This window comes from Peromyscus maniculatus, chromosome 4, assembly GCF_049852395.1.
Source record: "Peromyscus maniculatus bairdii isolate BWxNUB_F1_BW_parent chromosome 4, HU_Pman_BW_mat_3.1, whole genome shotgun sequence".
NCBI classification, from domain to species: Eukaryota; Metazoa; Chordata; class Mammalia; order Rodentia; family Cricetidae; genus Peromyscus; species Peromyscus maniculatus.
The window spans coordinates 54991310-55016724 of NC_134855.1; the positions used below are offsets into that span (position 1 = coordinate 54991310).

General features: G+C 40.2%; 1 protein-coding gene across 4 annotated transcripts in view; it reads right to left on the bottom strand.

Annotated features, from left to right (window-relative positions):
- Ccdc141 (coiled-coil domain containing 141) overlaps positions 1 to 25415 on the bottom strand; it is a 157867-nt gene that overhangs the window by 81604 nt on the left and 50848 nt on the right. For all 4 annotated transcript variants that reach the window (XM_076569743.1, XM_076569744.1, XM_015988611.3 and 1 more), the window contains one exon: positions 18056 to 18172. In XM_076569743.1, coding sequence (XP_076425858.1) covers positions 18056 to 18172 — 117 coding nt within the window. The remainder of the gene's footprint in view (positions 1 to 18055; positions 18173 to 25415) is intronic.

Consider the following 25415-nt stretch of genomic DNA (forward strand, 5'->3'; position numbering starts at 1 on the left):
TACTAACTGCTGACAAAGGGTGACCACTGCTTCTCCGGCAGGACTGTGCAAGGGCTCTTCCTGCATCAGCTCACTTCATCTTGACCCACCCCTCTAAGGCCCAAGCAGTCAGCCACAGTTTAGCCACAGGGTCACTAGGGCTCAGAGGAAGTGTGCACTTGCTAATATCTCAGTGCTGGCCAGAAAGGGAGTCAAAATCTAAGCACAAGGTCTTTCCACCATCCCAGCCCCAGCTCTCCATGGGAGAGAATACAACACTTTTTCACCAATAGCAGGAGGATTTACCATATTAGCTGAGAGAGAGCACCGCTATGTTTAAATCTCCATAGGGCCCTGATCAGGCCTCCGTGATGATAAATGCCTTACACTACCCTAGGATTTTCTGATTTCAAATCAGAAGCCTCACTACTACAAAACAAATGCTGTATCTATATCATTATAGATATAATAGAGATATAGATATAATCAAAAAAATTACTGTCCAAACTCAGGCTTAATTTTGTTTTACCAATTGAACAAAATAATAAAGATCTTCTCTATAAATAAGTAGAGGAAGGCCTGTTCTTTCAAAATAGTCATAAATCTTCCTTTAGGGTAAATTTTGAAAACCATACAAAAGAGAGAACATTCCTGCACAGAGCCAAGTGTGTGGAAAACCCCCTCTCACTTGCTATTTTGAATCCTGCTAGAAAGAGTGGGCCTTGACCTTCTGAAGAAACCACAAAGAGCCGGGCTCAGCCTCTTGCCTCTTTCCATTCTTAATTACAGTTTCACACGAACTCCGTGGGCATTAAACAAAGCTGGGTGCATTCACTATTTCTATTCAATCTTCTCAGAAAATTGGCTCTGTTTTCTTTGGGCAATCTGCAGGCAGTTCCTGATGCATGTCTATACCATTGCAATGATGTATTTCCCCAGGCATCTTTCTGAGGGGACACTTTAACTGTTCTATTTTTTTTTTTTTAAGATGAAACTTTCAGCAGTCATTCGAACTCATCACACTTTTTAAAAAATGAAGTTGCCAACCTTGTCAGGGCTGAGGGAAGCCAACAGAGAGAATCTTAGTTCTTTTTCTCTAAGCCATCTCCGCTGTCTCTTAAGTGTTAGACTTCTTATGGGGTTTCAGTCACTTTGCAATAAAATATTTCCAGTGTGTGTCCCCACCAGCAGAAGCCAAGGTCTGCCGTGTCCCTGGCTTTCCAATTAGACAGAGGTGCATGCATATCCCTGACCCAATAAAGTCGAGTGTTGATGTGGACTCCTGGGCTCAGGGTGTCTCTCTGGGTCATTCCATTATTTTCATTTTTCACTCACAGTAGCAACCCTTTTAAACTGTAACACTCCGTATTCCATTTGCTATAGAAATCGAGCTCCTCTAAGTTCCCTTGATGGAAAGGGTACTTTAAAAAGGATTAGTGTGGCTAGACAAGAAAGGGGAAAGATTTTTCTTTCTTTCTTTTATTTTTGTTCCAGTCTTAGGCTAGATCTTCAAATGAAGTTATGGATTGCCATTAAGTGGGTTCCAAAAGTAAAATACGTTCACTAGTCCAATTTGAAAAGCAAAAGAAATTAACAATTGCAGTACGTTTAATAAGCTTTTCTTCACACAAAACATCCCCACAGAGGAGAGGATGTAATAATTCAGTACCTTATGATACATTGTCATTCTATGCTTGATTTCACAATGTAATTTTGAAGCGAGGGGAGACGGACAAAATGCAGTGGAGAATAAATGTGTAGGAGAGTGAGGAAACTGACTGCGGCTATCACTGACGAAGCCAGACCGGGCAGAAGCCCACGCTGAGTTCTTGTACTGCTCCCCAAGTATGGCTGATTCCAAGACCACCTCAATGCTCGCCGACCATTTCTTGCTCAGTCTTAAGTCTGTGATCCCATTTGCCTCAGCACCAGGAGGATTAACTCATTGACAGAAAATCAGAATTTGACGTGATTGCATTAGCAGATGGTACAAACAAACCTGGCAATTTTAATCAGAGAACATTTGAAAGTCTGCTTGGAGCAGACCTGGTTTTGAAAGAAATGTTGACGCTTCGGAAGAATGGCAGCGAGCAGACAGAAAGCCCACATTCTGATTATGTCAAGTTGGACAGTGAAGTGTTCTACAGGTTGGGGACCATTATACGCCCTTCCAGGCATTTCCAGGCTGACCTGCACAATTGTAGGGTCATCCTAAAGAAAGGGGGCTCCCTCACACGGTCCAAGTGTGCAGAGTGCACTGCCCACGGGCCACGGGCACTCTGCCCTCCTATGGTGCATTCCTGCCAAGGCACAGACTACATACAGAAAGAACTTTTAGTCTCACTTTTTAAGTAGCTCTGGGCTAACCTTTTCATTTGAATTCTACTTCCCCAGAAAATCAATGCTGGCACCACCACTTGGTGGTACTGCTGTTTCTGTAGCGGCTTGTGTTAATTCAATGACTCCTCAGCCATACTTCACATTCCAGGATTTGAAATGCTCCCCAGATTTGGTTTATTTTAGCCTAATTATTCATAAATAACCCGGCTGGGATCGGGACTGATAGGCTATGATAGAAATGACAGATATCCCCAAATTAATTTCTATATATGAGTTAGGCTGTTTTCTCTCATTGCAAGAAAAACAAACAAGAAGTATACCCCAAGCCCTGGCTTGAAGTCTGTGGGTTCTTTTATTCTCTCCAGTGTTTGGCCACTGAGCCCATAGGTGAGCAGTGCAGAGCAGGTGCATGTGGCTGGCACTGAAGCAAATGGCTGGGTGGCCCAATGGTGTTTGAAAGCAAACTATAAAAACAATAAAACACATGATAAACAAGTCTCCCCAACAACGATTAGAGAGTACAAGTAAGTCTGCTTGTTCTTCCTTAGTTTTAGGTAAGATTTTAATTAGGTAGGAAATTGGAGGGGGTATTTATAGCACAAATCCCAATTGGTCTTAATAATAAAAACCCGGAGCCAGATATTGGGGTAAATGCTAAAAGATCAGAGAAGTAAAGGAACTAGCCACAGCCAACTTCTCAGCCTGAAAGGGAAGAGCTCCTGTCTCCTCCTGCTTTATATTCCTCTCTCTGCCCGGCCATATCACTTCCTGTTTCCACCTCCCTGGTGCTGGGATCAAAGGCATTTGCCTCCACTGCCTGGCTCTGTTTCTCTTTTAGACTGGATCAATCTTATGTAGCCCAGGATGGCCTTGAACTCTTGATCTTCTTGCTTCCTCCTCCCAAGTGCTGGGATTAAAGGTATATGCCAGCCCTCCCTGGCCTCTATGGTTAACTAGTGGCTAGCTCCACTTTCTGATCTCTAAGAAAGCTTTATTTGTTAGAGCAGAAACAAAATATCACAAGTATTTTCCCAAGATGTATGTTTTCTGACAACCACTGTTCTTTCTTCTTACACTTTTGCTATATTCTTTAGATTTCTTGCCTCCCCCCAAACATTTTTTTTCCTAGTTGATTATTACTTTATTCAGACTGGTGTTTCTGTTTTTAATCAAAATTAATAAAAGCTTGACTGGTCAAAACATTTTTATAGAATACAGTTTATCTATAATCAGATCAACATATAGGCTAGTGAAGTAGTTGTATTCATGGCCTGCAATGGCTTAGTATCTGTTAGAGGATCTAGTGAGCATGTACTGGGCATGTATTGATTGTGAATCAACTATAGGGTAAATTATGAGGTTTCAACCTCATATAGAAATTCCCCTACATGAAATAGGTTAAATTAATAGAAGGCAGGCTTCTGTTTGTATTTTACACACAATGATCATCAGATAAAAACTAGAACAATGGATGTAAATACATTAATATCTCCTGAGAAAATTTTAAGAGCACATTTTTAGGTTTACTCCATATCCGCTGAATTATAACTTTTATTGGCAGGGTGGGAAATTTTTTTTAAGCTGAACATTTTATTTGAAGTCAGAGAGAATCAATAATACTTCTAGCCCACCAAATGTTAGGACTATCAATGTAGAGTATTCATAAGGTACTAATAAACAGGTAACAAGTGGTGTAGAACATGTTATAATCATTCCAATACATGGAGTTTGGATTATATAATCATAGCAGTTTTAGTTAAAACTCAACATACTGGTCTCTTAAAAATTACACTGCTGCCTTGATGACTTGTAAACCTGAAATTTAAATTCTGTTTTACAAATCCAGTAAGATTTGAAATGGGCTTTAGAAGACACAATGTCAAGTAAAATCCTTGTCTTCATACTTGGGGAGTGACTTGTAGGGCAATCCATCATGAGTTTGAAATCTCTCTGATGCATTGTTGACCATCATCCTGATTTTTGAAGAACTCACACACTGTGATCTATTTTATTCTTTCTTCATGCCATTGTCTCAGACAAAGAGCCCATGGACTTAACGGGAAAATGAAAAATAAAAACATTTTTTTTTAGGTTTTTCTTTCCTAAACTTTTCCAAATACCTATATTGTTATTTTAAACTTTTCCTGTAAAACTTTTGTAGCTATATATAGAAGATTTATATACTCTATCTTCATTATAGGAGCAAATTCTTGCCTCTTATGGTATGGAAGACATCATCTGTCTTCAAACAAAATGTACTCAAGACTAGAATTTCTTCCATGTATCTCCCTTTCTGTGGGATGTGATGCAGCTTGTTACGAAGTAGAACTACAACACTCTTACTCTATGCTCCATGATCTGTGAAGTAGCGGCAAATGACGCCAGGGTGGGCATTTTATAACTCTCACACTGAATGGGGAACAATCTACAAAGCATTCCTCAACATTGCTTAAGGATAGCTTACTAATATCAAAGGAATCGTTGTGAGCTCAAGTGGGAACCAAGCAAATGCTTCATAGAAAGTGCCCGTCCCTTCTGGTTTGGAGAATCTGAGATGCTCTCTCATGCGAGTTTAATCATGAGTAGACTTCTAACTGGGGAGCTTGGAAGTAAAGTGGGATGGGGTAGAAGGCTGGGGAGGGAGGGGGCAGTGTTTGTGGAAGACACAGCCCTGGCCTTGGAGGTGAGACTGGGTGGAAGGCAGGGGGTGGTGCTTGTGGAAGACACAGCCCTGGCCAGAGCAACAAATCAAGGCAAGATGGGGTGCCAGGGGCGGGGGTAATAGCGGTTCTTGATCATAAGATAAATGCCACTGACCCAGAGCAAGACTTTCACAAGCATTTTCTGTGGGCAGAGATGTCTAAGACAAGGCTTAAAACCAAGGTGGGAGTGGTCAAGGCAAATGAGGACCGCAAGTGGTAGGAAGTGAAAATGACTAAGAAATAGAGAGGGGTGAAGAATGAAGAATGGGGATTAGAGAGACTGCTCAATAGTTAAGGATCCTGGCTGTCCTTCCAGGGGACCTGGGTTTGATTTCCAACACCCACGTGGCACTTCATAGCTGTCTGTGACTCCAGTCCCAGGGTATACAACACCTTCTTCTGGGTAAGGCACCAGGCACACATGTGGTACACAGGCACACATACAGGCAAACATGCTAATGCACAAAATAATAAAAAATGAATATAAGATGAAATGGGAATTAACAGATGCTAACCAAAGGAATTTGCAAGGCTGCTATAAATAAATAATGTCTCCAATTAAAAGAGTTATGTCAATTGTTTCAGAATATTCCAGAACGAGAAGGCAGCATAGAGACAGGGTGACTGAGTTGATATAGAACAGCCCCTGTGGCCCAGGCTTAGTGGTTCAAAAAAATGAATGGGATGGAGCTTGTGAGCCAGCCACTCAGGGGAGGCCACGAAACAAGAACACGAAATCTGAGAACATAGTAGATGAAGGAAACTTAAGTCAGGAACTGAGTGATCCCTGCCTGAAGGTTGCAGTAGCACAGGAAGACCCTAGTGGTTTGGGACTCCATCACTGTTACCATCTGATGATGCATCATTAAAAGAGGAACCTAAGGAAGCCATGCTTTGGAGGAATTTCCATTTCAGGATTGACCAATGATAAAGAACCAGGAGGAAGGAGGGAAAACCACAACTCCAAACAAAAGCAGTCAAATCGTCTTCCAGGCATTTAAACAGAATGAGCCGAGGGTTCCAGAACACACTGGCAGCAGGTGCTTCCCACTGAGCAATTACAGACCACAGTATTCTGTTTTTGTGGAACTTAGCTCCTTCAAAAACAGACATATTGTTTTAAGATGCAAATTTCCCTTGGAAATTAAAAGGATATGGCTTGCTGAGCTTGAAACTAGCCCTAAGTAAGAGGCAAGAATTGGGTTACTGATTTAAAAAAAAAAAATCCCATTGTTTTATGGATTTTCCCAAGGCTCATTGGCAAACTCAATACTATTTATACAGATTTGTGACTGTTGGTGATGGAATTGTTTCTAATTTATGTTCTGTGAAAAATGACATCTGCTTATAATTGGGAAGTTCATTTAAAAATCAGGCAAGTAAAACAAATTATTCACTAAAATGAAGACAGAGGAATTGAGATGTGGGGATGCAGGTGTCCTAATGTTGGGAGAAGGGGGCTAATTTTTGCCTTGAGACATTTCAGATTTGATTTCCGATCTGGATGAAGCAGTGCAAAAGAAGCCAATTTCACTCCATTTCACAGGCTTTTCTTGACAGTCGTCAGCTATGATGTGGACTGATTTAAGGAAGGACTGTGTTTTGTTGTAGCATATCTTCAGTGAGGGAAGTCAGGGAATAACAAAAGACTGGAGAATGTAACTGTGAGTTTCTCTGTGTAAATTAATCCATGCAGGAATGAGAAGAACACATTCCAGTGCTTGGGAAATAGTAAGAAAATATTTGGATAACCTGAAAACTGGTTATTTGAACTCTGGATATTGCCTCACACCTCCTGAAGCATCAAAGAAATATACAAGTAGTTCCTTCATACTGAACATTCCATTTCAGTGATACTTATGGAGGATAATAGTACACTTTCATTCACAAAATATATTCTGACCATGCTTCTCCCTTCCTCCAACTCCTTCCAGTTCATTCCCACTCCCCACCCATACATTTTTAAAGGAACAATCAGACATTTCACATGCTTATCTTCTGATCTTCAATCACCTGCTTAATGGGTCCCGGATGGCGGAGGGGACAAGCAGCCAAAGGAAATCAAGTCCTAAGCATGGGTAATTGTGTCCACACTCTCAGACACTAGAGATCTATTTAGATTTATATTGTCATGGCTGGAGAGATGGCTTGGTAGTTAAGAGCACTTGTTGCTCTTGCAGAGGACCTGGGTTTAGTTCCCACCACTTACATAGTGACTCACAACCATCTGTAACTCCAGTTCCAGGGGATCTGATGCCCTCTTCTGACCTTTGCAGGCATCAGCTGCACACAAGGGGCACAGACATACATCAGCCAAAACTCATACACATATCTATCAATCTAAGATGGATGGATGGATAAATGGATAAATGAATGGATGGACACACATGGAATTCGCTCCACCCATGACCTTGGGCTATCCAGCCTGGTAGAGAGGTGATGCTTCTTATCTGCCTATGTGACAAATTAAAAGGGAGGAGAAAGGGGGTCTCAGTCTCTTGGGTGGTGAAGACAGGATCAGGCCTTGTGAAGCAGTGTGTGATCCATCCCTAGCTTTCCAAGGACTCTGAAACTGGATTTACCTTATCCTATATCAATGAGTCTGTTTTCCACATAGAACCCCTTAATATAATTTATATATATATATATATATATATATATATATATATATATATCATTGAGGCTCTTGTTACATAGAGAGACAGGTATAAATTTAAACCTATGTTCTAACCATGACTACAATTTATCCTGTCTTTGGGATTCTACAATTTACATTGTCTTTGATTACACTGTTTGCTTGGTTGGTTGTTTTTTTTTTTCTTTTTTTCTTTATATCTTTGACCTCCAAAGTGTTGTTCAAAGACCAACATCAGCTGCATTACATAGGAGTTTGCTACAAATTAAGACACTGTTGGGACCATATCCTAAGCCTGATATATCAAATCCTGCTGTAGTTTGAGAATCCCTGGTCTACAGCTCTCTGCAAAAGCTGTATTGGGATATCTCTCTCTCTCTCTCTCTCTCTCTCTCTCTCTCTCTCTCTCTCTCTCTCTCTCCCCCTCTCTCCCTCTCTCTCAACAGTTATCTTAGTTAGGGTTTTTATTGCTGTGAAGATATACCATGACCACAGAAACTCTTATAAGGAAACATTTAATTGGGGTGGCTCACTTACAGTTTGAGAGGTTCAGTCCATTATCATCATGGCAGGGAGCATGGTGGTGTGCATGTAGATGTGGTGCTGGAGTAGTAGCTGCGAGTCCTATATCTTGCAGGCAACAGGAACTCAACTGAGACACTGAGTAGTATCCTGAGCATAGGAAACCTCAAAGCCCACCCCTACAGTGACATACTCCAACAAGACCATACTCACTCCACCAAAGCCACACCTCCTAATAGTGCCGTTCCCTATGAGATTTTGGGGGCCAGTTATATTCAAACTATCACAACAGATGAATAAAAAAGAAACAATGAAGGAGGTTTGTGTGTGATATGATCTTAGATGTAGAAAATCCAATGGAATACTCAAAGCCTCTCAGAATTAATACACTACCGCCCCCAAATTCACTGTTTCTATAGACTAGCAATGACCAATGTGAATAGGGAATTAGAAGACAATTTCATTTATTGTAGTATAAGAAAGAATAAAATGGGAATAAATTTAATGAAAACCAGTACAAGACTAGTACACTGAAAATTATTAATCACTGTTGAAAAGGGGAAGAAATTCAGAAAAAGCCTAAATAAATGGAAAGACATTCTATGAGTATGAACCAGAAAATTTAATATTTAATATTGTTAAGATGGCAGTACTGAATCTGGAGAGATGACTTGGTGGTTAAGAGCACTGGCTGCTCTTCCAGAGAACTTGGGTTTGATTCCCAGCACTCACATGGCAGCTCACAACCGTCTGTAACTCCAGTTCCAGGGAGTTATGCCCTCTTTTGGCTCTGTGGGCATTGCATGCATGTGCTACATAGACATACATGCAGGAACACACTCATACACATAACATAAAAGTTTTAAAAGAAAAAGACAGTAACAGTCCTCCAGATATCTAGAGATACAAAGCAATTCTTGCCAGGATCTTCAGGGACTTATCTAAAGAAAGGCTAATCCTAATATTCACGTGGAATTGCAGGGCAATCTAAATATCTAAAATGACCACGGGTGGTGTTGGCTTGAAACAGGAACAAAGTAAGAGAACTTACACTTCCAAATTGCAAAGTTTTTCTTTTAAATTAAAATAGTGTGGCACAACATAACACACATGCTGATAAGTGGAATAGGAACGAGAATCCAGAAGTAAGCCCCAACATCTGTGGTCAGTGAGAGAGGTACCAAGCTCATTTAAACAGGAAAATGGTTTTATTCAATTCCTGAACTGCAGGGACTCTGGAAAACCATGTGAGAAGCTAAGAAGTTAATCCCTTGCCTCACACCACACACAAAAATCTACACCAAACAGAATAAAGACCTAGACAGAAAAGCTAAAGCTACAGCATTCTTCAAAGGGAACACAGGAATATATCTTTGTGACCTTGGATTTAGCAGACATAGTACTATAAAATAGAAGCAAGAGCATTTAAAATAAGCTAGCCTTTATCAAAATTACAAGTTTTATTTTTCATGGACGGATGCTATGGATAAAGGGATTGTATGAAGATTTCTTCAAAGAAATGGTACACAATGAACAATTAGCATGTCAAAAGGCTAACAAAGTCACTAGTTGCTAAGGAAATGTAAGAATTCCCAATCAGCTAGCACTTCTCACACACTCAGGAGGGTACAAAACGAAACAAAATGGAAAATGGCAAGTGCTGGAGTGGGCACTGAGAAACTGGACCCGAGCACACAATGGTGTAGATGGAAGACGTTGAAGTGATTCCCCCATTGAGTTAAACAGAAGCAGCATGTAATATCATGATTCTACGTGTGTGTGTGTGTGTGTGTGTGTGTGTGTGTGTGTGTGTGTGTGTGTGTGTGTGTGTGTATCCAAAGGAACTGAAAATAGATGCTCACACAAAATCATGTACATGAATGTTTGCTGTGGCAGACAAATGGCAGAAGTAACCAGGATGTATGGATGAAACAGTGTAGTATATCCCTACAATAAAATATTTCTCAGCCATAAAAAGAAGGAGGTGCCGTGGTGAGAACAGACCTGGGAGTTCTTTTATGTAATACATACAAAATAGGCAAATCCACAGAGACAGAAAGCAAATCAGTAGTTGGTTGGGAGTGGGGGAGGGGGTCGCATTGAGTGCTTAATGAGACAGATGTGTCCTTTGGGGGCCATGGAAATTTTCTGTGATACACAACATTGTAAACTTACTAAATGTCACTAAGAATGAATTATATAATCCTTTTATTTATTTTACTGTCATTAAGGATCTATATGACAAGCATTTTGCTAAGCATGGTTGTATATGAACACATTTAATCCTTAAAACAACTGAATAAGTAGGCTGCAATTCGTGTTCCTTTTTTAAAAAAACAAAAAGAGAATGAAATTCAGGTCCAATTTTTTTTAATGTCTGGGATGGCACCAGAAATAAGCAGACGTGCTCAATTTTATCTTTATGTCTTATACTTATTTCTAATAGGAAGAAATACACATGTCCACATACTTTGTGTGGTGTTAATTCTCAATGATTAGTTTTATTTATTTTTTGACAAAATAAAATTGTATTGTTCAATTAGAAAGATAGAATGAGAAGCAGATTTTAAAGAGTCACTTATACTGACTGTATAGCTGATAGTTATGCAAGCAAATTATTCAAATAAACCTGCAGGAAATTCTACTTTTCTTCTTTTTCTCATACTAGAAAGCTTCAACATTGACTTTTTCCTTTGAATAAAGTTTCTGTGGGACCACAGCACTGGTGCTTTTCACAAGATATTCTAATAATATTATTTATAGGAACCCGGGGCCAGACCACAAATCCGGTTTGTGAAGTCAGCCACAAGTGGAAAATATTTTCAATGGCTTGGAAAATCAGATTAGATGATGACTCATGGAAGATGGTTTGGGTCTTGAAGCTGGTGGATGTGAATACTACTGTATCCAAACATGGGAGGTGATGTTTCTATACACTGCTTCCAGTTTGCTTCTCCGAACTGTAAAGACCATGGTTAATGAAGGGCTTTATAACCATTATTCTCTCATCAGTAAAAGCCAGAGAGCGTGGGCATGCATGACTAAAACTTCTAAGTTCCTTGTAAATTTTAGCGTGCATACAAGTTTTCACAGGGGACTTGTGAAACGCAGGCTCCGGCTTTAGGTTTGACGGGGCAGCGGAGAGGAACAGTTGCATGGCATGGCTGTAAGTCTCCCCGGAAGATGCAGATTAATAACCTCCATCTCTAAAGAGACTATGACCCACCTCTAAAGTCAAAAAGTCACCAGAAGCATCTTCTTCAGCCTCATTTCTCATCTGCTCTCCTGTAGACTGTTCGCCATGTCATCTCGACTGCAGAGAAGGTTCTCTTGTTGGAAGGGCAGCTCATTGCCCACTGGCTCTCCACTTAGTAGGAGAAGGTGTGAAATGTGAACAGGTGGGAGAAGGCGGATCGATTGCTAAAGGAGAATGGTGTATTTTGTGGGAAGTTCTTAGAGTGTACATGCCTTTTCTAAACAAAACAAAACAACAAAACAAGCCTCTAGCCAAAACCTTTTATGTCTTTGTGGAATGGATACCAGATCGTTGAAGGTTGTTTTTTGTTTGTTGTTTTTAAGATTTTATTTTATGTATATAGGTGTCTTGCCTTCATGTATGTAAATTCATCACATGAGTGTTATATCTATGGATGTAAAAAGATGACACTTGATCCTCTGGAACTAGAATTACCAACAATTATAAGCTGCCAAGTAGCCTGCCTTGGTCCAGGTTAAATGCTCTTAACCACCGAGCCACCTCTGCAGCACCTGAGAGATTTCAGGTTTTAGAAGAACCTGCACTCTGTTTCTTTTATTATTATTAAAAAAAAAAAAAACTCTAACATTTTAAGATTGTCAGTGAGTCACTTTTTTATTTTTATTTTTTTTTAAGCCCAATGTTGACAAATAACTACAGATTCTCTGGGAATGAGATCCAGATGTCAATAATTTCTATGTACTTCTCAGGACTCAGTGAGCAGCCAGAACTGAGAAGCACTGGCCTCAGTCTACCCCACAGCACCAACTTCAAAGGAATTCTTTGAAGGGAGGGGTGAAACTCTGGGAGCCCAGGTTGATGCCAGAAGGCAGTTCTTCTATGAACATGACAACTGATTCTGACCTCTAAAGTTGCAATTAAGCTTTGGGTTATCAAGTTGACTTATTATGCCATCCAAGGATGATTTAAAGTAATCCATGTTTGCTATTCCTTTATCAGTTATTATACGTGAAAGGAAAATAATTTTCATATCAAGTAAAGATGGTATAGTAAAACAATGACTCGCATTCCAAGGTTCTATTTAAACACTCTCAACTATTTCAACACACTCTGAAACTTAACTGAGAACTGCAAAAGTTACTCCATTTCTTGATTTGAACGTATTCCAGCAAAAAACAATGGGGTCATTTCTGCAGTTTACTTAGAAAAGGATGGCAAGACTGACAATCTGTACCATCCAGCTCCCTGCTGGTCAGTCTCACTGTGGGAAGCACAGACACCGGCCTTCCCTGTGGACCTGATTACTTCCATGAGTTTCAGTAATGACTCCCACTTGATGCATTATTCCTGATCAATTCTCTTTGAAAGTGACATCCCCATTCCTGTCCTTATGGCTGCACACAAACGTGAGTCCAGAATGCACTGTGCTGCTTCCTATTTGGGACAAATGAAAAAAAAATGGATCCTTTCTCAAAGGAATAAGATTATTGAAAACCCAGGGATGAAAACTGTCTTACTTAGGCTTTTATTACTGTGAAGAGATACCATGACCATGGCAACTCTTATAAAGGAAAGCATTTAGTTGGGGCTGGCTTACAATTCAGAGGTTTAGTCCATTATCATCATGGCGGGAAACAAGGCAGCGTGCAGGCAGACATGGTGCTGGAGAAGGAGCTGAGGGTTCTTATATCTTGATCCCACAGGCAACAGGCAGTGGTCTGAGACACTGGGTATATCTTAAGCATAGCAGACCTGCCCCCACAGTGACACACTTTAACAAGGCCACGCCTACTCCAACAAAGCCACACCTCCTAATAGTGCCATTCCATATAGGCTTATGGGGGCCAATTACATTCAAACTACCATAAAAAACAATCTGAAAGTTTGCCTGATGGATGGAAAAGTAAACAACATTTGGAAACTACTACTTACAGGTAAGTGCTTGCACAAATACTTTCTCCAGAAATTCCTAAGTTTCCTCTTTGCAGGTGCCTGTGAAAATGTGGTTCAGAGAAGGAAAGTGTATCCAATGTTCTGAGTGATACAGCAGGAACTTCAAGCTGTTTTTGTTGTATTTTGGTTTTGGTGTTTCATGTAAATAGATATAACCCATCTTAGCATTCTAGTCATCTTCCATGTATTTTCATTGCCCCAGAACATAGTCCACTCAGGAGTATGGGGGAGAAAAAAATTAGGAAAAGAACTATGGAAATTCCACTTCAATGGTCTTCTTTTCTATACTCCATGTATCTTTAAAAACTGAAGGTCATCCAGGTGGCTGAGGAAAGTCTCTTAGTGGCAAAAGCTACAGTGTCCCCACTGTAGCATATCTAACACCATGCACAGACTGCTCTAAGGTTAGCTCACTGGCGTGACCTCTCTGTCCCTGTGTTTAGAAGGGCCCATTCCTGGCTACAGGCACTGGCATCATCAAGCTGAAATTCTTAATAACTTGTACAAAAAGTTTTCATAGTTTCATATTGCTCTGGGTATCGTACTTGGGGGATTTATGTATACTCCTTTCGGTAGGACCAGTAATTTGAGTAAGGCATTAGGGGACATGTACAAGCTAGTGAGAGTTGCAGTCCCTTCAACTGGGAGCCCCAGGACGGTTGAGTCTACTGGAACTCAGTCCTCCAGCCATGTCATCACCATTGCCATGTAAAACCAGAGGGGCTGTGATGGCATGAAGGAGGCCCCAATGACATAAGAACTCATAGGCGACAGAGACGATCATGAGGCCCTCACCTGAGATCCTAGGCACTTCGTTCTATAACCTCCCCCAGCTGCATGTAATTCTTCCCCAGCTGGGTACTGGGCTGGGCATGTGAGTGTAAATAGGAAATAGAAGGTTGACTGGGCTTGAGAGTCCAAGGAAGAAGCTTTCAGGAGTCATCGCCCATCCTGGGGTGTACTTTTCAGTGACAAAATGGCCTGAGAGTCACCCATGCCCCTGTAGATAGCCCTCACCTATGATTCTGTAGGCAATTCTAATAAGCCCATTGGTCACCAAGATGGACTTGGATGGAATGACATTATGGTTCTCCAGGAAATGTAACACAGAAGTATCAGAGGTCTATGGCTGTCTGGAATAGAAGAATGTGGACTTTCAAACAGTACATATCCTAGGGAGAACTTTAAGAGTTGGATATACTGAAAGGTGCTACGCAGGCTGCTAAGGTGGGCAGGAGTCAGCAACAGTCTTACCAAGCTGTAAGCCCTATGAACTGCAATATTGGGGACCATGGGGGTCCAGCCCCTTGACAGTGCCCTCCCAGGGTCCAGGAAGAGTCTACAACCAGCTGATAATTAATCTTTGATGAAAAGAAATGAATCTATGTACACAAAACTCCTTAGTCCATACACTTTTATTATTCTGTGACAGCTCTCTCTCTCTACACAGCTTCAGTTCTGTTCTTGTGCCTAGCTCCTTTCTTGCCTAATCTCTCTATATTTATCTATTACTTCCTCTAAGTTCTATCTTAATTCTCCCATCTTAATTCTGCCTCATCTAGGTCCTTTTCATCTCGTTCTTACCCAGCTAGGACTTCCCCATCTGACTCTTCCTCATCTTCCATCTCATCCACATGTACTCTCTGGTCAAAATCCTCCTTATCCTCTGTTCTCCGTCTCTAAGTTCTCCATGTTCCCCCTAAGTCTCCCAGGAATCCAGTTATAAACCCAAACAATAGCAAGCCCCTGGTCGAGCAAGGTCACCAGGCTTGAATTCTACAGGGTCATAAAGGCAGGTAAGAATTTTCCTCAGGCAGTGACCACCAGGCTTTCTTTTATCATCCAAAATGGGAGTGGTAAAGGAGTAGGTTGACTGAGTGCTAATGGCCGGTTAGTATATCAAAAAGAGAATCTATGTGCTCAGTCTACATTCCTAGAAGTGGTTAGGTAAGAAGTTAGGGGTCTATTAGTAAGGTTGTATAAGAAAGGAGGGTCTCACCCTAAATTGCACAAGAAATAAAGCTATCCGCCTGACCTAGGAGACAGGTGTTGTTTTGAATGGCCTTGGATGCTTGATAGGCATTTTAGATAAATACTCTGTTAGGAGTTCTTGGAAGCATGCAAGAAAATCATTTTAGGTACCAGCTAATATATATATATATATATATATATATATATATATATATATATATATATATATATATAAAAGCTAAAATATCGCCAAGACTCTTTAAGCCATGGCTTGACCTTTGGAGAAGTCCTTGACTTTTCCAAGTAGTGGCTTTTGTGATAGTAGCTGAATTCCATTATGTTTTCCTGCGACTTGCAGCCCTGCAATAATGACCCATGTGGTAAGATATGTCCATGGGTGCAACAGTTGTATGAATGTTGTTAAATCCAACCACTTCCTGATTGGATTTAAGGCCAACTCTTTAAGAGGAAGCACATGCCTGTTACTGCAAATTTGGCCAGGAATCCAGGGTTTCGGGAGCTTACAAACACCAAGGGTAGATTTACAACTAGTACTTTATAAAGTGGTAGAGTTTCAAACTGACCTCTAAACTTGTTTCTTTCTACCTCTAGGTGAATACAGTTTGTGCAGTGGATGGCAGTTATAGAAACTCAGCTGGTCCAAGTGCAAAACTTTCAGCTGCTCCAGGGGCTTCAGCTTGGTTTGGTCTTACTGTTGACACTCTCTACTCAAATTTCCTTCGGTCCATCCTTATGTTTACCCATCTTCACCTGCCAGCCAACCAGCCATTCCTTCATCTGGACCGAGTTCTGACCTTCTCGCTCTGAAGTTGAACTCAACTCTATAGCTTCTCTCTCAACCCTGTGACCTTGCAGTGGCTTGACTCAGCCAACACAGTTTCTCCAGCTCAGCTGGATTCATGATCTTATCTGTACAGATTCTTGTAGCCCTGTCAGTTTCTTAGTTTTGGCCTCTTGGGCCTCTTTCAATCTCTTTGAAACCCCTGCTTTAACCCTTTGTAGCCATTCCATAACAAATATATCTATATATTCAAACACATACATACATGCATATATGAGGATATATATACACACATATATATACTATTGATATGTAGTGTGATGTGATCTGAGAATTAATGTTAGTAATTAAATTAGAATATTTATCTTAGTTGAAGGAAAGTGGGAATATCTGGCAAATTGCTGCCTTTGAAACTGCTGCAGCTGGCCAATTTATTTTTATTCAATAAATTCTGACATTGTGGAAAGACACAAACATGTTCATCTGTTTCTGACACAGCACACTCATGACACTTTTCTTCTTATACACCCCAAAGTTTCAAATGTGAACCATAAACAACATCAGACACAGTTTTCTCCTATAACCAAGGTCATGTGTTAACCAAGACTCAAGTCCAAACCATCCTCAGGCTGTAAGGAAACAGAATCACTTCACATGTAAAGTCACCGAATCCAGGTATGTCTAACTTACGTGAGCATGCTTTTTTCTTTGTGTTTAAAGACTCTATCCTAAGCAATTTGAATCATTCCTGGTGCTTAATGTATGAGGATATTGATAGAATCATTCTTACTGATAAAGTCTAAGTTTGATAAACATAGAATTAATGTATGACTTCAATGAAAAGCTGTGACATGCAACTAAAGCTGAAAGTTTTAAAGACATTTTAAAAACTGAGCAGTTGTTATGGAGCCAACTGTCTTTTGTAACACGTTTTAACAAGCAGTTAAATACTGAAGTCCTACTACAGCATTCAAACACAAGCAAAAAGTTAACACTCCCAAGAATGCTGTGGTCCTTAGACTATTTAAGCTTAAACCAATGCGATATCTCCCCCAAGCCCTCCATGAACTCTCAGATGAGTATTTGGTTGGGCTTCCTTGCTGTCGGCTACCAACTGGCAAGTGTTGTACAACTTTCATGACTTCACTGAATCTTTAACTACTAACCACCCAAGATGCTCCAGGTACGGTGACAGGATTCTCTGTACTCAGTCTCCATGATAAGCTTTAGTCCTCTACAGATCACTTACAGGTAACCACAGGGCTGGGAGCCAGGGTTTCTGGCAGAGCAGGGGAATGTGAACAAGTGAGGAAGTGATGAATACGAGAACAGTGCTCAAGCCAAGTTCAGAAATCGGCAAGGCGACGATGTGGTGCCCTAGTGACAGCAAAACAGAACCCACCAAACCAGCAAAGAGCCATTCTTTAGAAATATAGTGAAGCATGATCTCAAAGAGCCGGGACCGTGAATGAGACAGAACTGAATTTCAACTCTACCATGGATAAGACACTACTTTGATGAAGTGACTTTCTATCCCCAAGCCTCTGATTTGTTTCAGTCAATTTACTAACAAAAAAAAAAAAAAATCAACTTCTTAGGGGTTTTGTTGTGACCATTTAAATTAAGTTTCTCATACTCAGAAGAATGTTGGGTAGACAGTAATTATGATGGCTGTGTGTGTGTGTGTGTGTGTGTGAGAGAGAGAGAGAGAGAGAGAACAACAACAACAACAATAGCAGAAACAACAACAAGCTGTCTGACTCTAGAAGTCAGTGAGCAGTGGTATTACCTAATTCTCTAATGATCGTTTCTATGAAATCAGTGGATTATTCAAAGCGAATGGTTCTTTCTTTGGCCCCCCTATGAATTGCTGATTCAAGCATATTTCAAGAGAAACACTGTTTGCATTTTCCACTTACTTTAATGTATCTTACCTTAGCTCTGACTTCCAAGTCCTCGTGCTTACGGATTAGCTCCTTGTTGTCGGAAAGTGACGAACCCAGACTCTGTACCCGCAGATCTCTGATCATTTTCTGAAACCAACAAGTAACCTGGGAGAGAGGTGAGAAGAAAGGGCCAGTGCTCAGATGCTTGGGATGAAGGACTAGAACTCAGAAATAATTCTGCGACATTTCACAACAAAGTACTTCAATTTCTTTCTACATAAACTAATTTATATATGAAGTTAATATCATCTAGATTTTTAATGTTCTCTTTATTTCAGCCTACAAATGATTAAGAGAAAAAAGACAAAACAATTCCAGAAAAGCATAGGGATCATGTAGCAGCTACGTGGATTATAAAGAGTGAGGAAAATGATCAGAATCTTCTCCAAAACAGCAACAATACATTCCCATGCAATTCATAAATCTTGCTTTCTTTTCAAATATAACTTTCTTTCTATATATAAAGATAAATCTGAATAAAGTTACATCAACCCAGTTAAAGATTTTGAACAGCATATGTGGAATTATATTTCCTACCACAAAAAAAGAAAATACAAAGTATCTTGTTTACTGGCACTAATAGAAATCCGTATTAAGAAACTAAATGGAAAAGGGACCTTGAATTAGACAGAATTGAATTTCAACTCTGCCATGGATAAGACACTACTTTGATGAAGTGACCTTCTATCCCCAAGCCTCTGACTTTATAAGAATATGATTCAGTTTCATGTATTGCTGATTCATGCCACATGCTGTGTACTGTCAAAACAATGAATATCATGGAACTTGAAAACAGCAATAAATATTTTTCTTACTTTAATTTTTCCATTAGTTAAACTTTGGGGGAGTATGGATATTGAACCCAGGGTCTCACACAAACCAAACAAGCATTCTACCACTAACTAAGTCCCTGAAATGTTGCATTTTCAGAAATGTCAATTTTTAAGAGACATCATAACTTGAAGTTGTAGTCAGAAGTTTTCCTGTGTCCCACCTGGTCCCACAGCCGCATGGACAAGTAAACATATAGAAGCTTGCATTACTTACAAACTGTATGGCCTAATGACTCAAGTTTCTCAATAGCTAGCTCCTATAACTTAACCCATTTCTATTAATCTATAAGTTGCCACATGACTGTGGCTTAAAGGTACTGTCCCATCTTGCTTCTCCTGGCAGCAGCTGGTGTCTCTTCCACCTCTCTTTTTTTCTTCCTCTCTCTCCAGTTGGAATGTACAGCCTAACCTTAGTCTGCCTCACTATTGGTCAAACAGCTTTATTTATCAACCAATAAGAGTAACACATATTCATAACATACAGAAAGACATCCCACAGTATGACGTGAGACTTCTGACTTAAGACTCCTGAACACAGGACCCTTATATCCATTAAATGGATTACAGCTAGATTTGTATGATCTGCTTCTGTATAGTATTATCCCCTGAATCATCCCATAATGATTAGTTTTTAAGAGGCTGCACTATAAACTAGATATTTTGCTAGTTGAGTTGAGAGCATCTTTGTTTTTCTCATTAAGTCCATAACAAGAGCAATATAACCATATGAATGTAGAGAAAAAGTAAATGAATTTGGAGAGATGAAGCAGTTTATCCAGGGACAGATGGTAAGCATCAGAGGAGAGGTCTGCCCCAAGTGTACATGATTCCAAGATCCATGCTCTTCTCTTGTGCCCTGCACCACAGTCCTGCAACCCACAGCCTTCCAGCCTTGTTGTCTGGGGAAGCTGCTGCCAAACCTCAAGAATGAAAATTGGCAGCCTGTTCAAAATGATGGGCGCAGCCAAGATTCATACTGTGTCTTTCTGCAGCCTGTTATCTTGTCTACAACAGCCATGGGCTTTCTTCCAACTCCCATAACAGGAAGAAAACCATGAAGCAGGAAGCTAAGGAAAAGGCTGTTAGGTCTGAAGTTCCAAACTGAAAATGTCCCTCACACACCCAATGACAGAGGTAGAGGCTCATCTAAAATAAGGTACCCTGGACCACCATGGAGATGGTGAGGCAAAGCTGATCTTGAAAGAAGGTTTGAACCAACTCAGCATTTTCTCAGCATAAAATAGACAATAAGTTAGGAGGTAATAGGGTTTCTGCAGTTTGCCAAAGTTTTAGCCTTTTTATCAATGCAAACAAACACATTGATCCTGTAGCTATTTTTATGTGAAATACACCTTCTTTGTAATATTGGTAAACTATGTGATATATGTGATATTTGATATATTTCACATGACCTGTCTATCTACAATAAGGAACTATAAATCTATATTGTAAATGTACATATATTATAAATATGTAGGTATATACTTACAATTCCTTAAAGCCATTTTTTTCTGGTATCCAATTAGAACCAGATGGTAAGTACAGTGTACATATGAAGACACACAGAGAGCACTGAATTAAGAACAATAAAATTTATTTTACTTTTTTATAAAGTAATTTCTCATGACAGTACCAGTGAGTGCTTACAGACATGTGACTAGAGGGGTGATTGGAGGGTTTTCCTCAAAGAGATGATGAATATAACTAACTCTCAGAGGTTATTTAGTTAAGCAATGGAGTGAGTGTTTTCTATTCCTAGCTAAAGTTGGGGTGGGGGCAGACATCTCAAGAATGTTTTATCATGGGGCAGCTAATATGAAAGCTGAGTGAATGAAGCATGGATGGAAACAGCTGTTCACTAATCTCCCTAAACAGGTGAGAAGCCTGAATCCTCAGATAATCCTATTTAATTTGTGAGTCAAAAACTTGTCACCTAACACGCGCCAGAGATGATGAAAGCTAGGAGGGAGTGACTGCTGGTTTTTTTGCTGTTGTTTGTTTTGTTTTTGACACGGCACCTTCCCATATAGCTCTAGTTGGCCTGGAACTTGATATGTAGCCCAGGTGGGCTTCCAACTTGAAGATTTCTGCCGGCCTCTGCTCCCCAAGTACTGGGATTAAAGTTGGGCACCGCTGCATCAGCTGGTTTTGATTTGAAATGGTATTGACTGACGTCATCCTGTAGATTTGCCTGACATTATTTCAGCCCTCAGTGCTACTATTCCTACTGAGCAATGCCTTATAGGTAGAAAATTGTGATGATATTCCATAGCTTTCATCCATGTATCTGCCTTTTAAAGCATGTGACTCTAGATCTACACTTTTTTTTTTTTCCTAACAAGATGCATTTCAGGAAGAAACAAAAACCAGTTGGTATGAATGTTTGAAGTGAGTAGATCATTGTTAGCATATTACACCTCATCATGAGGCATTCAGACAGAAGAGCAGCCTCCTGGATCAGGTTTACCACCTGTGCTCTGGGATACATACAAAACAGGCTTAGAGTCCTTCTCGGGCTAAAACAAGACACTCTAAATAACCACTAGAGAATCCACCACAATACTCTGATACTTATTCAATCATTCATTACATCCCACAAGTCGTTACTACAGACAGCTGCACAGCTATTCCAAGGGTTCTTTTTATAAGCTTTTAAATTGCATCAGTTGCTGTCCAAAGAGCCTGAGTGATGAGGGCAGCCAATAGGCACCTCTGTAGAATAGTGCCACAAAAGAGGCATGAGGGAAGGAAGAGAGAACAAAAAACACTCAGAGAACACACTGGAAATTGGTTCTGAGTATCAGTCAGTAGGATACGGGGAGAAATGAAAACTTTTCCTCATCCTTCTCAGTCCCTACCATCTAGCTTGATTCAACTGATGTACTTATGATCACTCGGATGGTTATCATGGCTTCTATGTCTTCAGAGGAGGCAGGATTAAATCAGAGACTATATAGGGCAGATCTTTTGGGTGGCTGAGATAGCCATAAGGAGATGAGGAGAGACAGAAGCAGGTCAACAAAGATAAAGAAAGAAAGAAAGAAAGGAAGAAAGGAAGAAAGGAAGAAAGGAAGAAAGAAAGAAAGAAAGAAAGAAAGAAAGAAAGAAAGAAAGAAAGAAAGAAAGAAAGAAAGAATTTGGATGTTGATAAAAATTAAGAATTATCTAGAAAATTGAAGAAGTCAGAAAAATTCTGCCAAGTAGACTTGCACTGCCCAATAGAGTAGCCACCACCAGCATACTAGCTGGACTATGATTAGTCTAACCTGAAAAGTTCTATCACTATGAATATAAACTGCATATCAGAAATTGTGGGCTTTCCGTATTTTAAAAAGTGCAAATATCTCTTTGGAATTTTGTGTACAGTATCATCAAAATCATATTTGGATATGTTGAGTTAAATAATAGATATTATTTTTCACTTGTTATGTGACTTCTTAAAGCCTTTTTTTTTTTACTCCTCTAATGGCCACCGGGATATTTAAAATCATGTGTATCCATTGCATTATATTTCCTTTGGCTGGCTATGCTAGTCAAGGGAATTCGAAATATCTTTAGTTGTTAAATCTAAATTTGAAGACTGACTCAGATTTAACTAGGGGAGTTTAAATAGCAGAACCAGGAAGGGTGGAGTGAAGTATCAGTCAGCAAACATTTGGGGACTTCCAGATGGGGGTGAGGAAGAATTTCTGGGGAGCCTTCTGCAGGAGTTGAGCTCATCAGCTAAGCATTGGAAGATGGCTTTTTAGGGACAGCAGAAGCAGCAGAGATGTTCATCGGCTTAAAAAAAAAATCCATTCTTTGATTGGGGGAGGTGTGGTGCTTTACAGTGGGGAACCGAAGGTGTGCGAGCATTGAAGGAAGGAGGTGTGGACCAGACTGAAAGGGAAGTTGGAGAATGCTGTAAGTGTCTGCAAGCCTTGGACATGGGAGGGCTAGTATCAATGGAACATTCTCCCAAGCACTCCTACCAAAAGAAACAAAGAAAGAAAGAAAGAGAAGAGGGTGGTGAATTTCCCAGAGCTTCTCTATGCACCTTGTAATGTTAACTCAGCCAGTGTCCACCCTCTTCCTGCACTGAGACAACAAATGATGAAATAGACATGAGACTGTAAGGTATGTGTGCCCAAGTTTATGCAGCCAGCAAAGAAGAAAGTCAGTTGGGAGCAGTTAAGGCCATGGTCAGACTCCATGCTTCCTGATCCAGTACTTACCTTTCCTTCCCATCCCATCCTGCTACTGAAACAAAGGATTCTGGAGAAGCCTGTGTTTGTGAACATTCTTAAAACAAAACCTGTTAGGCAGGGCTGGGGTCATAGGGTCTGATTCTAACATGAAAGTACCATCGGGGGGCTCCACAGAAACTACAGTTAGGGGAGATCACAGAAGCGTGAGGCAAGCTGTCAGAGACAGTGAGGACGAGAGCCGTGGGCAGAGGTGACAGACAGCACGCAGACTGAGAATTCTATTTTGCAAACGATTCACAGTCTAAAACATGGCGGACACACGCAGCAGACAATGTTCCGTGGTGAAGGTCAAAGATGAAAAGGTCTGCAGCAAAGCAGGGGAGGGGCGGGCTGTGAAATCCAGAAGCCCTGCACTACACTGCCATGAGCCGTGTTCCTCCCCTCGGCAATTTGTCCTCCAAACTGAGATGAGGTTTATCTTTATTTAAAACTATTCTAGGAGAGACAAGCAAGCAAAAAGAAATTCCAGCCATCTTAACAGAAATGCATGTAAAAAATAATAATGTCTTCAGATTATTTTGGTTTTCTCTTCCTTGTACAGTACAGTTCTTGGCACAGAATCAGTTACTGTTAAGACAAAAAAAAAAAACTTTAAAAAAATGATGAAGAATAAAAAGTGCATCACTGTTTATCTTCCTCATTCCAAGCATTTTTGACAGTTCCTATCCAACTGTCAGAAATGCCATATTTGCGATTATAGTCAGTGTCACAGTTTTAATGTTTACTTTGATTTTTCTTTCTATTGCTTATAGCAGAGAAAGCTATAATGGTCTTTATCTTGTATTAGGCAATCTGGTCAAATGTGCTCTGTGCTTAATGAGAATAGAGAAATCTACCTGCCCTGTAAGATGGTGATGTGTATTAGAAGAGGTGATAGAGCCAGAGAAACCCACCTGTCCTGTCAGGTGTGATATATGTTAGAAGAGGTGATAGAGCCAGAGAAACCCACCTGTCCTGACAGGTGTGATATATGTTAGACGAGGTGAAAGAGCCAGAGTGCTGATTCTGCACCACGGGATTTGGGAGTTGAAGAATCATTGCTGTAACAATGAGTCACCTGGCCTCAACTGGCTTCTCTATATGTAGAGGATCGTAACTATGTGTGCAAACAGTCTCACCTCCACTTGTAACTGTGTTTTGGCCAACCACAAGAAGCCAACCATTCAACCATTCAAATAAGACAGACATGAGTGTGATAGTCCAGACATCTCTGTAGAAGATCTTGCATTTTCTACAGGTCGCTTTTTTCCCTTGGCTATAAATAAAACCTGCCCATGCAGCAGAACGAGATAGTCTCAACCGCTTTTTCCCAATTGTGCCTGATTGTGGAATCACCATGAAACCAATTATGACATTCAAAACTAGATTTGGTGCAATGCTCTCTTCTAACATTGCTAAGATTATATTGCGTTTCTATTTTTTAGAAACATTTTTGGACTGATATAATTATTGGACCTGTCATCTGGAGGTCTAGTTTCAGGTTTGAGGAGGACAAAAGTCACATTTTCTTTTGCAGAATTTGGAAGCCTTTCTTGAATTACTGAAGTCAGCAGGAAACTATCACTATATCCCCAGATCATCAAATCTTAGAGATCTGTTGATAGGTGGCAGACAGTTGGACTGTTTGTCACCAGAAAATCTGATTACTTTATAAGCAGCTTCACAGATAATCCTGTCTAAAATTGAAACTAAAATGCCATCTACTTGATTATTCTGTTTATATTAGCATATGATGCCATTTCACATCTGTATCTCAAAAATGACACTAAGGGCCCCTTCCTTTTCTACATTGCCCTCAAATTGTGTGTGTGTATTTGTTTGTTTGTTGCTTTTAGGCAGGTTCTTTAACTCCACCTACTTGAGAGCAGGAAGCTGCTTAGTCCAATGAATAAAAAGTCTCTAGACCTGAATTGTATTTCCAATATTGCCTCTAGCTCATTGTGGGAAAATTCTGAGAAATGGAAAGAACTCTTTATTCAAGACAGGGAGCAGAGTCCTATGCAGTATTAATCACAGTGCAAAAGGTATCTAAGGCACAGCATTCCAGATACAACTTAGTAGCACTCTGCTGGATCGTTTACATCAACTTGACACAAGCTATTGTCATCTGAGAGGAGGAATCCCTCAATTAAAAAAAAATGGCTCCATGTGATTGGGCTGTATGTCAGCCTGTAGAGCATTTTCTTAATTACTTGATGGGGGTGGGGCCCAGTCCACTGTGGGTGTTGCCATCCCTGGGCTGGTGGTCTTGGGTTCTATAAGAAAGCA